The sequence below is a fragment of the Erpetoichthys calabaricus genome, chromosome 2, assembly GCF_900747795.2.
Source record: "Erpetoichthys calabaricus chromosome 2, fErpCal1.3, whole genome shotgun sequence".
In the NCBI taxonomy this organism is placed as follows: domain Eukaryota; kingdom Metazoa; phylum Chordata; class Cladistia; order Polypteriformes; family Polypteridae; genus Erpetoichthys; species Erpetoichthys calabaricus.
Window position 1 is genome coordinate 295,339,488 of NC_041395.2, and position 15,248 is coordinate 295,354,735.

General features: G+C 39.2%; 1 protein-coding gene across 2 annotated transcripts in view; it reads right to left on the bottom strand.

The window, feature by feature from the left end:
• entpd1 (ectonucleoside triphosphate diphosphohydrolase 1) overlaps positions 1 to 15,248 on the bottom strand; it is a 144,982-nt gene that overhangs the window by 37,788 nt on the left and 91,946 nt on the right. For both annotated transcript variants that reach the window (XM_028795788.2, XM_028795787.2), the window contains exons 3-4: positions 11,746 to 11,863; positions 1,908 to 2,058 (exon numbers count right to left, since the gene is read on the bottom strand). In XM_028795788.2, the coding sequence (XP_028651621.1) occupies positions 1,908 to 2,058; positions 11,746 to 11,863 (269 nt within the window). The remainder of the gene's footprint in view (positions 1 to 1,907; positions 2,059 to 11,745; positions 11,864 to 15,248) is intronic.

Below are 15,248 nucleotides of genomic sequence, written 5' to 3' on the forward strand. Positions count from 1 at the left end.
GATTTACAATAATGGAAAGTCGTGGTTCATCAAAGGATTCTATATCCAGTAAAAGAAAAAGCCCATTAAACTGGTGATAAGGACGCTTACAAACAGGCCAGGAATAGGCTGAACAATGCAATCAGATATTCTAAATGGAAACACAAAAATAAATTGGAGTTTCAGTGTTCGGCCAACAACAGCTTCTCTGTATACAGAAGCTTTCAATCTGTTATTAATTACAAACAGACATCATTATGTTCACTGATGACACCATTATTATTGGACTATGGGTTTCAGATTCATCCCTTCCTGACAAACTTAACAAGTTTTATGGCAGATTTGAACAACAAGGTGCCCAGTACTTTCATCCCCTCTGCTCCTTCAGCTCTGAAGTGCGTTTGACACCAGCCATTTCTTCACAGAAATCTCTCCCCTCTTTTTTCTTTTCTATCAATGAATGTGATGACTGGAAGCTGTCTGCATCACAGAACTGCAAAAAGTCAGCTGGTCCTGACTCTGTCTCACCATCAACCTTCAAACACTGTGCCAGGGAGCTCGCTCCTCTCTTCACGGACATCTTTAACCAGACTCTTACACAGTGCACTGTACCAGATTGCTTTAAATTTTCTGTTCACTTGTTCAGGGTAAATTTCACACAGACATTAGGAAGTTTTTCTTTACACAGAGAACCATAGACACATGGAATAAGCTAACAAATAGTGTGGTAGACAGTAGGACTTTAAGGATTTTCAAAACTTGACTAGATGTTTTTTAGAAGAATTAAATGGATAAGACTCGTCTCATTTACATTGTTATAATGTTCTTTTATGTACAGGCAATTAGGTAGAGCTTGTAGTTTTAATGTTTAATAGAGCCTCTTTAACACTGTATTAAATGCTGCAAAGCCCAAAATATTTTATGATATTCTTTTAAAAAATAACCCACCGCACACTACAGGAATCCAACACATAATGTATAGTACTTTCATTTTTTATACATTTGTAAAGGAGACTTCCAATTTACAGTCGCCTGGTTGCTATCTCAATGAGCTACATATTCTGTGAATCCACACTCCAGCTCCAGTCACCACCTCTGGACTCATGAAAGAGTGGACCGGGCAGCCTCCCTGAACTTCCAGTCATGTACAGTAGGTATCTGACAAAGCAACATGGTATGCCTTTTAGTTATTTAACTTTCCAGGAATCTTTAAAATTCGCCTGCAGCTACTATATAAATTAAAATAAAAATGAATAATTTTGTCAAGCAGTCTGCAGTAATGGTTTAAAAACAGCTCTTTTGAAGTACGTTTTTTTTAATTAATTGGATGTCCCCAGCCTGCTTGCATTGCCAAAGGGCACCGTTTCCCCTGGAAGATGGCACATCAGTTCCCATTCTGTTGCTTTTTTCAGGATTGTTAATTCATTCTGTTCTAACCTGTAGAACACCATGAAAGAAAATAGTTTAATTTCAGGTAAACTGCTCCTGGCCAATTTCTGTGAGACAATTTATATCAGTCACTTTGTGACGACAAAGTATGCAGTAAAAAAGCTTCAGTGTTGTATAAAACATTGAAAGTCTTGCTTTATGCCATTCAAAACAGGCAGAATATTGTACAGAACACCACGTCAGTTTTGCTTGGACAGGTAATACTCTTGAAAGGTGGGTTGCTACATGTACCATGTGTCTCCTGCATGAGAAAATATCTGAGAAGGCTTTATAGTCAGGGAAACACAGAAGCCAGATTCCATCAATTAAATGAACAAAACGGTGAAATATATTCTTAAAAAACACACACATTTTTGCAGCTGCTCAGTTCCTTCCAGCAAATTATTGAAACTTACGAGGACCAAGTAATTATTCAAGCCCTGTCTGCTGATCCTCAAAGCAAGCTTAAAGATTAGAGAAGTATAAATAATAAATGCTACCTAAGTAGTCTCATTCCAGCTGTCGCTCCGAGATACACTGGAGTTTCTGAATGCCGAACATCTGGGATGCTGGTCTTTGCGAGGTCCATGCACTCACTTAGAGATTTTCCTGCATTGTCTGTTTTGGCTGAATAACTAGAAATTCCAGGACCTGGAAATTTAGATATGAAATGCAGAGTAGACAGCATTAATAACAGAATACAATTAAAAAATACTTTTTTTTCTTTTGACACTGGTTAGTGCTTATGTGCCCATTGCTACCAAGGTATACGCCAGTCAAGAAGAACACAGATAGATATGTAGATGATAAAGATGCTTTATAGATAGATAGATAGATAGATAGATAGATAGATAGATAGATAGATAGATAGATAGATAGATAGATAGATAGATAGATAGATAGATAGATAGATAGATAGATAGATAGATAGAGTATCTCACATTTTTGTAAATATTTTATTATATCTTTTCATGGGACAACACTGAAGATATGACACTTTGACACAATGTAAAGTCGTCAGTGTACAGTTTGTATAACAGTGTAAATTTGCTGTCCCCTCAAAATAACTCAATACCCACCCATTAATGTCTAAACTACTGGCAACAAAAGTGAGTACACCCCTAAGTTAAAAATGTCCAAATTGTGCCCAAAGTGTCAATATTTTGTGTGGCCACCATTATTTTCCAGCACTGCCTTAACTCTCTTGGGCATGGAGTTCATTAGAGCTTCACAGGTTGCCACTGGAATCCTCTTCCACTCCTCCATGACGTTTGAGGATGCCCCACAGATGCTCAATAGGGTTTAGGTCTGGAGACATGCTTGGCCAGTCCAGCACCTTTACCCTCAGTTTCTTTAGCAAGGCAGTGGTCGTCTTGGAGGCAGGTTTGGGGTCGTTATCATGTTGGAATACTGCCCTGTGGCCCAGTTTCCGAAGGGAGGGGATCGTGCTCTGCTTCAATATGTCACAGTACATGCTGGCATTCATGGTTCATTCACTGAACTGTAGCTCCCCAGTGCCGGCACCACTCATACAGCCCCAAACCATGACACTCCCACCACCATGCTTAACTGTAGGCAAGACACACTTGTCTTTGTACTCCTCACCTGGTTGCCGCCACACACGCTTGGCACCATCTGAACCAAATAAGTTTATCTTGGTCTCATCAGATCACAGGGCATGGTTCCAGTAATCCATGTCCTTAGTCTGCTTGTCTTCAGCAAACTTTCTTGTGCATCATCTTTACAATTTGATGCAGTGTGCGGCGTATGGTCTGAGCACTGACAGGCTGACACCCCCACCCCTCCAACCTCTGCAGCAATGCTGGCAGCACTCATACGTCTATTTTCAAAAGACAACCTCTGGATACGACGCTGAGCACATGCACTCAACTTCTTTGGTCGACCATGGCGAGGCCTGTTCTGAGTAGAACCTGTCCTGTTAAACCGCTGTATGGTCTTAGCAACTGTGCTGCAGCTCAGTTTCAGGGTGTTGGCAATCTTCTTATAGCCTAGGCCATCTTTATGTAGAGCAACAATTCTTTCTCTCAGATCCTCAGAGAGTTCTTTGCCATGAGGTGCCATATTGAACTTCCAGTGACCAGTATGAGTGTGTGAGAGCGATAACACCAAATTTAACACACCTGCTCCCCATTCACACCTGAGACCTTGTAACACTAACGAGTCACATGCCACCAGGGAGGGAAAATGGCTAATTGGGCACAATTTGGACATTTTTCACTTTTGTTGTCAGCGGTTTAGACAATTGAATTTACACTGTTATACAAGCTGTACACTGACTACTTACATTGTACCAAAGTGTCATATCTTCAGTGTTGTCCCATGAAAAGATATAATAAAATATTTACAAAAATGTGAGGGGTGTACTCACTTTTGTGAGATACTGTAGATAGATAGATCTGGGTAACATGGGTAAACTGAATGTAGAGGGCACCTCAGTACAGAATCACACCTGGGTCTAAGCTCTGTGAGCCTGAAATTTCGACTTCTTGTTCCACTGATCAGTAAATACAGTCTCCATACAGTACACTAGATTTAAACTTTAAACTCCACATGTTCTGAAATTATGAACTTTGCAAAACAATGTTACATACTACTACTGCATGTTTGAAAGAATAAAAAAAAAAATCAGCTTAACTGTAAAAATAGCTTCTGCATTGCAATTACTGAACACATCTTTTTTCAGTGCCAGTAGGTAAACTGAGCATGAATTAAACTCCAAAAATGAATGATGTATACACCTTTAGGCGATCATTCTACATGGAGTGCTTTTTGCCTAAGGCTAAAGAACACACTGTGCTTGAAAGTTTCTCGTTATTGCCTGTGATGATGAAAGATGTTTTTGAGGTTTACAGTCTTGCAGAGGCACAGCCTGAAAATGTTAAATCTCCACAGCCAAGAGACATTCTTCTCTTCAAGGAAAGGGAAACAAACATTTTTGCATTTAAGTAGTCTTAACTTATATTCTGTCTAGATTAAATTAAATTAATTCCCAATATTGGACTCATTTTGGAATGAGGAACTACAGTACATAAGAAAGGGCAGGGCAGGCTCTTCTTCCTTAGGAGATTGTGTTCCTTTAATGTGGGAAGTGACATACTTCACATCTTCTATAACACAGTGATGGGCAGTGTGACTTTCGATGCTGTGGTGTGTTGGGCTGGTAACATCACTTCAAAAGAGGCCCGACTGAATCAACAAGCTAATTAAAAGGACAGGCACACTTATGGGATTCATTCCGGACACCCTGGAGGCCGTAGTGAAGGAGAGGATTAAAACAAAACTGAGTGCCATTATGAAGAATGCTGCACATCTGCTCTCTAAAACACCAACACTGGGGACTTTCAGTCAACAAATTAATTAGCAGAAGTGTGTCAAGAAACTTCATGTGGGCTCCTTTATACCAACAGCAATACATCTGTATAATGCCCCTCTAGGACTGTGATAGCCAAGTCTGAACTTTCTCTGTCTTTTTAATTTTCTTGCTTTATAGTCATTCTGGTGTGTAATCAGAAGTATAGTATAGTATAGTATAGTATAGTATAGTATAGTATAGTATAGTATAGTATAGTATAGCATAGCATAGCATAGCACAGCACAGCACAGCACAGCACAGCACAGCATCTATCTATCTATCTATCTATCTATCTATCTATCTATCTATCTATCTATCTATCTATCTATCTATCTATCTATCTATCTATCTATCTATCTATCTATCTATCTATCTATCTATCTATCTATCTATCTATCTATCTATCTATCTATCTATCTATCTCAAAACATCATGTTGCTCCATGTTGCTGTGTATTGTTATACATTGGAGTAGCTCGCAAGTCAATGTAAGTGTAATGTTTACACATTTCCCAAAATATTTGCTGGTTAGGTTAATTTAAGTGAGGAAATGTGGCTGTATGCATGAGTACACCGTCTTTTGAATTGGGGCCTGATCTAGGGTTAGATCCTATCTCGTACCCAATTTCAACAAGAAAAAATGGCATTATATGTAACAGAAATATGTCAATACCAAAATGTAAACATAAATACAGTAGGAAAAGTATGTGCAATGTCCACTGCTGTACTGATTTAGATTTTTGAAGCTGTCGCAAACACCTAGCCTAACATTGCAGTCGAGACAGTAGATGCTTGTTTCTTTGCACACTTTTCTTAGAATATTTTCTGTTGCTTGCAGACGAGAGGGTAGAATATCAGTGCCTGATCCACACAAGAGATATCACCCATTGTGTCATTGTAGGCTACCACAGTGCAAGGCTTAATGACGTCCACATTTCCCCCGTCACAGACATTGACAGCTGCTGCATTGTGAACAGAGCTTGGTGGGTTAGCTTTTTTTTGTCCTTCCACTTGATCACAGCCATTTTGATCTTTTGCAAAGCTCCTTCTTGTACCATGGTGAATGTTTACAAGACTGAATTCACCAGGCTTATCAACAGCAGCTTGGTCATACAGTGCCATACTTATCAGTTTGACCATCTGTGTCAAAGTCTATTGCTTGATTCAACTAATAGTTCTGTTTCAGTTTGTTCTAAAGCTGGCTTTACAGCTTTTCATTTACACGCTAATGTATGTTTTCGTTAAGGCTTTTCCCCAACTCATGAATATAGGTGAGTTAACATAGAGTGGCTGAACACACAGACAAATGCATGATTATTTTGCTGTATGAGGTTATTTTTTCCACAAGATGGCAGAAGATACTGTCCAGAGCTTTATTTGGGCTTAACACTCTGCATCTCTTCAAAACAACTTAACCACAGAAGTTACCCATTTTATATAGAATTCAGAGCCTGAGATACCACTCAGGGTTAATGCCAAGGATGTGAAACTTGGTGGGGGGGTTTGTAATGGTGTAGGCAAACATCTCATGATGAGAGTCACTACATCCTATGATTGCTCTGCATGGTGTTATAATGTGTGGAGGATTGCCGGCTTCCCAGTCCGGCCCTCACCCCCAGGAGCCTTCCGGACAGCATATTCGTGCCCCGAGTTCCAGCAGGGCCTCATGGACTTTGTAGTGTCGTTACACAGCCTTGCTGGATACCTTGGGGGCCGCCAGGAGTCGCTGTAGGGGGGCTAGTGGGCCCTTACGTGCCCTATAACCCGGGAGTGGAGGAAACGACGTGCTCCCGGGATGAAGAAGAGGACTGTTTGCCCTGACCCGGAAGGAAACGGACTTGTGGGTTATGCCAGGAACCATTTCCGGGTCAGGGGATATAAAAGGACTATGGGAAGCCCAGTACACTGAGCTGAGCTGGGAGGTAGGGTGGCAAAGTGTCTGGGCGAGGAGGATTGTTTATTGTGAGAGTTTATTGTGTATATGAGTGTAGAGTGGAGGGTGCTTTGTGCACAGTATAATAGAGAAAATAAAGAAATATTATACTTTCACCTGGTCATCGGAGTGGTACCTGAGGGTTCAAGAGGTGGACAAAGGGCTTATTGCTACAAATGGTTTACAGAACCAGGTGTAAATACTCTTCTCTTAGGGGGATGCCCCATTACAATATGGTAATGCCCCCATACAAACTGCCAACACTAAGAATAGTTTCATGAACACAAGGATGAACACCATCAATAGCCTCACCAGTGACCAGATCCAATCATCACGGAATGTTTCACAACACAGTGCATGAAGTTGTTTTCCACCTCCTTCATACCTCAAAAAACTGCAGGGTTTTCTTCTTAAAGAATGGCGTATCATACTACACACAGCTCAGTGGTGGTATGACAGCATTCTGGAAAGAATTGAAGGCATTGTGATTGCAAAGAGGGGTCCTACTCCTTATTAGGTTCTTGATATCAACATATCATAGTAACATAGTAACATAGTAAATAATAGTAACATAGTAAATTTGTCATTAGATGCGGGGGTCTTCCTAGACTGTCTTAAGACTGCTGTAGTTAAACCCCTACTTAAGAAAAATAATCTCGACCCCTCTGCTTTTGAAAATTTTAGACCCATCTCTAACCTGCCTTTCTTAAGTAAAATTCTTGAGATGGCAATCATTATGCAGTTAAATGAGCACCTGAATAAACATGCTATTCTTGATAAATTTCAGTCAGGTTTTAGAACAAATCACAGCACAGAAACTGGTTAAAGTAGTAAAAGATTTGCGGGTTAATGAAGACAGAGGTCATTTATCTGTTCTCATCCTCTTAGATCTGAGTGCCATATTTGACACCATTGATCATAATATTCTTAGAAATCGCCTTAGTCAATGGGTGGGCCTCTCTGGCATCATCTTAAATTGGTTTGAATCCTATCTGGCAGGAAGAAAATTCTTTGTTAGTTATGGTAATTACAACTCAAAGACACAGGATAATCTATATGGTGTTCCACAAGGCTCTATCCTGGGTCCGCAGCTCTTCTCAATCTACATGCTTCTGTTAGGTCAGATTATCTCAGGGCACAATGTGAGCTACCACAGCTATGCTGATGACACACAGCTTTATCAATTGCACCTGATGACCCCGATTCTCTTGATTCACTAACACCATGTCTAACTTGTATCTCAGAATGGATGAATAGTAGTTTTCTCAAGTTAAATAAAGAGAAAACTGAAATCTTAGTGATTGGCAATAATGGATACAATGAGGCTACTAGAAATAAACTTGATGCATTAGGATTAAAAGTCAAAACGGAGGTAAAGAGCTTAGGGGTAACTGTTGACTGTAATCTAAATTTTAAATTGCATATTAATCAGATCACTAGGACAGCATTTTTTCACTTAAGAAACATAGCAAAAGTTAGACCTCTTATATCATTGAAAGATGCTGAGAAATTAGTTCACGCGTTTGTTTTCAGTCGACTAGATTACTGTAACGCACTCCTCTCAGGACTACCCAAAAAAGACATAAATCGTTTGCAACTAGTGTAGAATGCAGCTGCTAGAATCCTAACCAGGAAAAGAAAATCCAAGCACATCTCTCCAGTTTTGATGTCACTACACTGGTTACCTGTGTCATTCAGGATTAACTTTAAAATTCTGCTTATGGTTTATAAAGCCTTAAATAATCTCGCCCCATCTTATATATCGGAATGTCTGACGTCTTATATTCCAAATCGTAATCTCAGATCCTCAACTGAGTGTCTCCTTAGAATTCCAAGAGCAAAACTTAAAAGAAGTGGTGAGGCGGCCTTTTGCTGTTATGCACCTAAAATCTGGAATAGCCTGCCAATAGGAATTCGCCAGGCTAATACAGTGGAGCACTTTAAAAAACTGCTGAAAACACATTACTTTAACATGGCCTTCTCATAACTTCACTGTAATTTAAATCCTGATACTCTGTATATCCAATTCATTATAATAACTATTCATGGTGGCTCTATAATCTGTACTAACCCCTACTCTCTCATCTGTTTCCTTTTCCGGTGTCCTTTTGGTGGTGGCGCAGGCCACCACCATCTACTCTAAGTACCATGATGTTCCAACAATGAGGGATGGATTAAAAGCCAGAAGTCTGTATGACCATCATCATCAAGTTCTTCTGTGAGAACCCTAACTACAAAGAGGACTATTTCATTTATGTTAGGTAGAATGCCCAGAGGGGACTGGGCGGTCTCGTGGCCTGGAACCCCTGCAGATTTTATTTTTTTCTCCAGCCGTCTGGAGTTTTTTTTTTGTTTTTTCTGTCCCCCTTGGCCATCGGACCTTACTCCTTTTCTATGTTAACTAATGTTGTCCTATTTTAATTTCTTATTTTGTCTTTTATTTTTCTTTTCTTCATTATGTAAAGCACTTTGAGCTACTTTTTGTATGAAAATGTGCTATATAAATAAATGTTGTTGTTGATATTATTAGGTGCTTCCAATACTTTGCCCAGCCTTGTACATTTAATTTTTCAATAGCCTCAGAGACAACAAATGGTACAACACATTCCTGTTTGAAGGCAACACTTGACACTTCAGTCTTTGTAAATCTCTCTGACATCTGTAAATGTGTAACATAAGCTTTTAATCAAGGAATGACAATTTAAAGCCATCTCTAGGTAAACTGAGGCAGGAAGACGGCGCATTTTTTGTGGCATGAGTCATAGTTGTATCTGTAATGTGTGATAATGTGTTTAAAATTGATGCTCATGCAGACATGGAACTTCCATGGGTGTCATTGTCTATTTTGTGGTCTTGATGAAGCAACTCTGAACATTTTTCTGTTTAAATTTACTTAACAGGTTGCGACAACTGCAACCTTACAGTTGTGGCAACATGAGTCTAATTCCTGTTTTAGCCTCCAACTGTGTAGAGTTGGTACATTCAGCTCCAGCACCATGATTTTTTCAAACACTTTTGCTTTCTTTTTACAGTACATCCAAAACTAATACGTTAAATTAATTTATGACTCAAAATTGTGAGCGTAGTCGTACGTGCAAAGGTGTACTCAAATCTAAAGCTATCTTCTGATAGCTCAGATACCTGAATGTCTACAGACTTGCACCTCAGATTAATGCAGCTTACAATGTTGTTCCTTCCAAATTTCATGCCCACATCACTTTTAAACACCACTAGTTGGTTTGTTTCAGTTGCTGAACTTCCGAACACAAATGCACAAGCAATCCCATCTTTTGCACTTGCTAAGGTCTCATATGTCAACAACACTTGAGAAAATTAATTTTCTGAGGAAAATTTTTTTTTTCAGTTATACTGACTTTGAAACTTAATGCATGAATTTCAACAACAATAATAATAATAATAATTCATTACATTTATATAGCGCTTTTCTCAGTACTCAAAGCGCTATCCACACAGGGAGGAACCGGGAAAATACTGTAGTAGGAGTGGTCCACATGGCAGCCTTCCCTACTTATAGCAAAATAACACCATAGATAGATAGATAGATAGTAAAAGCACTATATAATAGATAGATAGATAGATAGATAGATAGATAGATAGATAGATAGATAGATAGATAGATAGATAGATAGATAGATAGATAGATAGATAGATAGATAGATAGATAGATAGATAGATAGATAGATAGATAGATAGATAGATAGATAGATAGATAGATAAAAAGTTTGTCTTGGCAGTCCCTGTCCCAGTGAGGCATTATGCAGGCTTATTTCTATTTGGTATAAAGGAGCTCCCATAGCATTTCTCGACACACTTCTGTTGAATGATTCATTGGCTGAAAGTCCTCAGTGTTAGCGTGTCAAAGAGAAGATATGCAACATTGTTCATAATGGCACTCAGTTTTGTTTCCATGCTCTCCTTTGCTACGACCTCCAGGGCCCTTTAATTTAGTTTGATTCAATGGGCCTGTCTTGAAGTGATGTCACCAGCCCAGCACACCACAGCATTGAAAATCACACTGGCAATAACAGAGTTGTAGAAGATGTCACTTCCCACTTTAAAGCAATGAAGTCTCTTAAGGAAACAGAGCCTGCTCTGCCCTTTCTTATGTCACTCCATTCCACCAAATACCCCAGAGCTCCAGGAATTCTGGCATATACTTGATGACATTTTAATGGGACAGGCTCGTAAACCAGATTTACAAGACAAAGGTTTACAAAATGCTTCTGTTAAGGGTATCAGAATAACAAATGTATGTTATACTTAAGACAAAAATGATTTATAAAAGAGATTTATCACTTGACAATAGACAAGTTTGGTGACTTTTGGCCACCATCTCTGAATATTTTCTTGAGATATTGTATTTAGAGTAGAAAGACAGAGTCCGCATGCTGTTGGGAAATAGTCATTCCAGTGAGTGGCAAACAACACGGGCTTCAGCACAACCCTTAGTATATCATTACAAAACACATTTCCCACTTATGTCAGTGGAGTTTTAAAATTTTGTCAGCACACTTCTTTCAAGTGCACCTCATTTTGTCTGAGTTGTACTTCCCTGTATTCTCTTCTTCATCCTAATCTGAGAAACACAAGTCAGATTTAATGTAGAGGAGTGGTCCTTCTCTCTCAAATTGACCTCATTTTTACCAACCAATTGCTTATAGATATTCCTGAAAGGCATGTATTTGAAAATGAATGAAATCAGTTTTGTTAGCTACATTTCTATGGTAGATGTTCACATAATAAAACACCTAACTGCAGAGCACCAAGGACACAGAGTATTTGAGACGCAGAGCTCATCAACGAGATTTTAACAAATATCTTCTATACAGCAAGCTGAGGACTGGCTACAGGAAACATGGGAAGCCCAAGTCACTCACCTTGTGATTTGTTACAAGCTTTATGGTGGGTTCTAGCCATTCTTTCAACTGTACCTGTAATCTGTTACCACACAATACAAATACGGTATATAAATCCTCAGATGCCCGCTTCTCCTGTAAGTAAACTCAACATACCTTTCACATTACATGCATGGTGCTGCTGTACCACTCCAGTGTCATTCTCTTTCTCTGCTGGCCACTTGTAAATATACAAGGATGTGTGAGAAGAACCCGCATCCAGGACGATTCCATACTAGATAAGAAGAGAACAAGGATTCTTGTTAGATGTTTACTACGGTAGTAGGATGGCTCCTATTGAATAGAGAAACAAAAGACAAGCTTAGTTTCTGAAGCCTTTAGTGGCTTTATTATTTTCATCATGTCTTTGTCAGTTCACCACTCACAAGAAAGTTTAATTTTTTAATAGTTTTTATTTATATTTTCAAAAATACAGAACATAGGATGTTCAAATTTATTGTCATGTGTATATTGTACAATTAAATTCTTGTGTGTCAATGCCAACAACAGATAATTAAGACAAACAGACAGTGGATACAACACCATACACTAAATAAAACATTAGACAATAAATACAGAACACACTCATTAGGAGTGGCTGTTGTATAATCTTACTACTTGTGGATAAAGACTGTCCCCAAATCTCATGGTGCAGTTGCCAATGGTTCATCACAGCTTGCCAAAATGGAGAAGGGAGATAAAATGACTGAACAGGATGGCTGCGGACTTTAATGGTCCTGTTCACCCTTCTAAGGCAGTGTGTTATGGGTGTCCTGAACAATAATATTGTAGTGCTTTACTGTCTTGACCTGAGAAGGTGCCATATCAGGATGTGATACAGCCAGTGAGTATGAATTACGCTGTGTGATGGACGGCCAGCAGCTCAACCCAGCTCAGGTTAGAAGTGCCCTGGATTCCCGCAAGGCACCATGGGAGATGGAGTTTGGCTTCATAGCCCTGCTGGGTGCCGTGGGTGCCGCCATGTGACGCTGCAGGGAGAAGCAGGGATTTTTATTTCCCATATAGCCTGGAGGTACTCCCTAATCATGGGAACAGAAGAACAGAAGTACTTCCGGGCTGAAGAAAAATACAAGTTTCCATCTGACCCGGAAGTGCTAATGAATCACATGGACAGAAGGACATGAGCACTTCCGGGTCAAGGACTATATAAAGGACTATGAGAGACCCAGCAAGAGAGCTGGAGTTGGGAGGGAGTGTGACGGAGCTGCTGGGAGGAGAGGAGAATTATTGTGTTTGATATTGTGCATTTATAATTAGTGATTACTTATTTTATGGTGGTGGAGGTGCTTTGGGGCACTTTAAAGAAGAAAATAAAAATACTTCTGGGTGCTTTTAAACCAGTGTCTGCATCTATCTGTTGGGTTTCACGGGGCAACAGTGCCCTCAAGCGTCCACTTATTGACAGCTGTCAACTTGTAGAGGCTGGTGAGCATGTTTGAAAGTTTCTCGTTTTGTGTCTGTCATTGTCTTCTAAGAACAAAGAAGATAATTTTTTGGCTAATTACAAAAGCAGGCAGTTGCATAGAGGGGCACATTTAAACTTCAAAATAATTACGGTAGCTCCCAGTTTGGTGCGTGCTAGGTGAGCTGGCATCTCCTCATTGTCCCGATGTAAGTGAGTGTGAGTGTGCCATGGATTGTCATCCTACTCAGGATGCCTACTTTCAAATATTGTTATAACTTCCAGTTTATTAAGCCCATTTTCTTAATAGAGTTCATTCAGAGAACAGATGAAGATGTAACAGGAGAAAAGCAGTACGTTCACTCCAAAAATATTAGCTGTACAGAAGAGAATATCGATAGAGTTTTATGGAGAAGCTGGTGCTGAGATTTAATTATTTATAGTAAGTATTTTCTGTGTTTTTTTCTTTAAACTACAGCTAGCATTTCAATTTGAAGTGGAGATACAATGATGTGTTCCAAAATGTATGCTAAATACGGCACCCTGCTAAAAATATGCAAACAACATTTTTTGACCTAATTTGAACTATATAATGAATAAAAAAACCCTCCTATATGCCAGGTTACCTCAGTGTACTGGGTTACAGCCAGGATAATTTCCTTCAATAAGAATGGAGTGCTTAGAAGCAGCAGTCCTTGGCACGGTAACTTCTGATAAGTTCATGCCAGTTCTTACAGGTTTGTTTCTACTGTTAAAATATTTTTTTATAACTGAAATCCTGTTATGATAGGAGGAGGCCCTTACTAGAGGTCTGCACACCTAGAAATACACATGAGAGCAAAAAATATTATTATAGGTAGTGTTGAACACAAAGTTGAAAATAAACAGAAGGAATGTCAATACCGTGCTTCCTCTCTGGACCACCTTCAAAATGTCTTGAAGTTCTGTCCCATTGCAGGATGCCTAGCTTACTTGTCCAGCACAAAGTACCTCATCTCCCCAGCTGTCTGCTCTGTTAGCTCCTACAAAAGTGTACCCTCTATCAACCTAGAAGATGTTGCCACCTCTGGAGTTTCATTTTACGAGTACAGGGTCAGGCGTGTCCTTGACCATTGCTGGGTTGTCTGTCTACCTTCTAGCATCGTGGATAACATAGCAGGTGTCCACTCAGGCCATCTCTCCCTCTCTCTGAACTTCTCTTTCACTCGCACTTTTTGGCTGGTCCTTTTTCTGGAGTTTGTATCACACGCGCAGGTCATACTGGCCACTTTATTCCCACCAAATTGACAATGTGGCTCTGTCCTTTGCTTTGGAGATTCCTAGGAGACTTCGTTCTGCCCTGTGGTATTCTGATGGTGCACTTGCTCATGACACCTTCTCACATACATGTTTAAGTCATCTGGTACTTTTCCCACAGCTACTCTGAGACGGCAAGATGTTTATCTGTGTCTAAGTATTAAAATCATACTGGCAGATACAAAGAACGTCTCATGTCATCTTTATTATGGAACATGACTCTGTAGGTAATGTAAAGTCATTTCGACCTGCTACTGTAAATCCTGTACACACTGAATTATCCTTTGCTTTAGGTGATGTGAGTGCTCCAACAGATATAAATCCTAATAATGTAGCAGCTGTACAAAGAGCAGAAAGACTTGTATTTTGGATAACAGACTGGTCAGACGGCACTCAGTTACATTAACAGTTTTCTGCTCCATCATACACTGTATGTTGTTTTGAAAAAGTATTCAAACGCTTTAAAGATGTTCAAATGTTGGTGGACTGCAAATGATACTTTATCATTTTATTCTAATTCTAATTTATTCTATTCTTATTGCACAATCAGATGATGAAGAAAAAACAAATAATGACCAATTGGTTAATTGTTAGTGGATGTGTTAATTTGAAAGTAATAATAAATGAAAAACTGTACATAAAAATATTTGGAAACACACGTCTGCCTTGTAGGATTACAGAAAACATTTCTTGTTCTCTTCTGTTCATCTTCTGACACATTTCCCCTTGGGATTAATAAAGTATCTATCTATCTATCTATCTATCTATCTATCTATCTATCTATCTATCTATCTATCTATCTATCTATCTATCTATCTATCTATCTATCTATCTATCTATCTATCTATCTATCTATCTATCTATCTTTTCTTTAGATGAATCATGGTGCGTACAGCCGGGT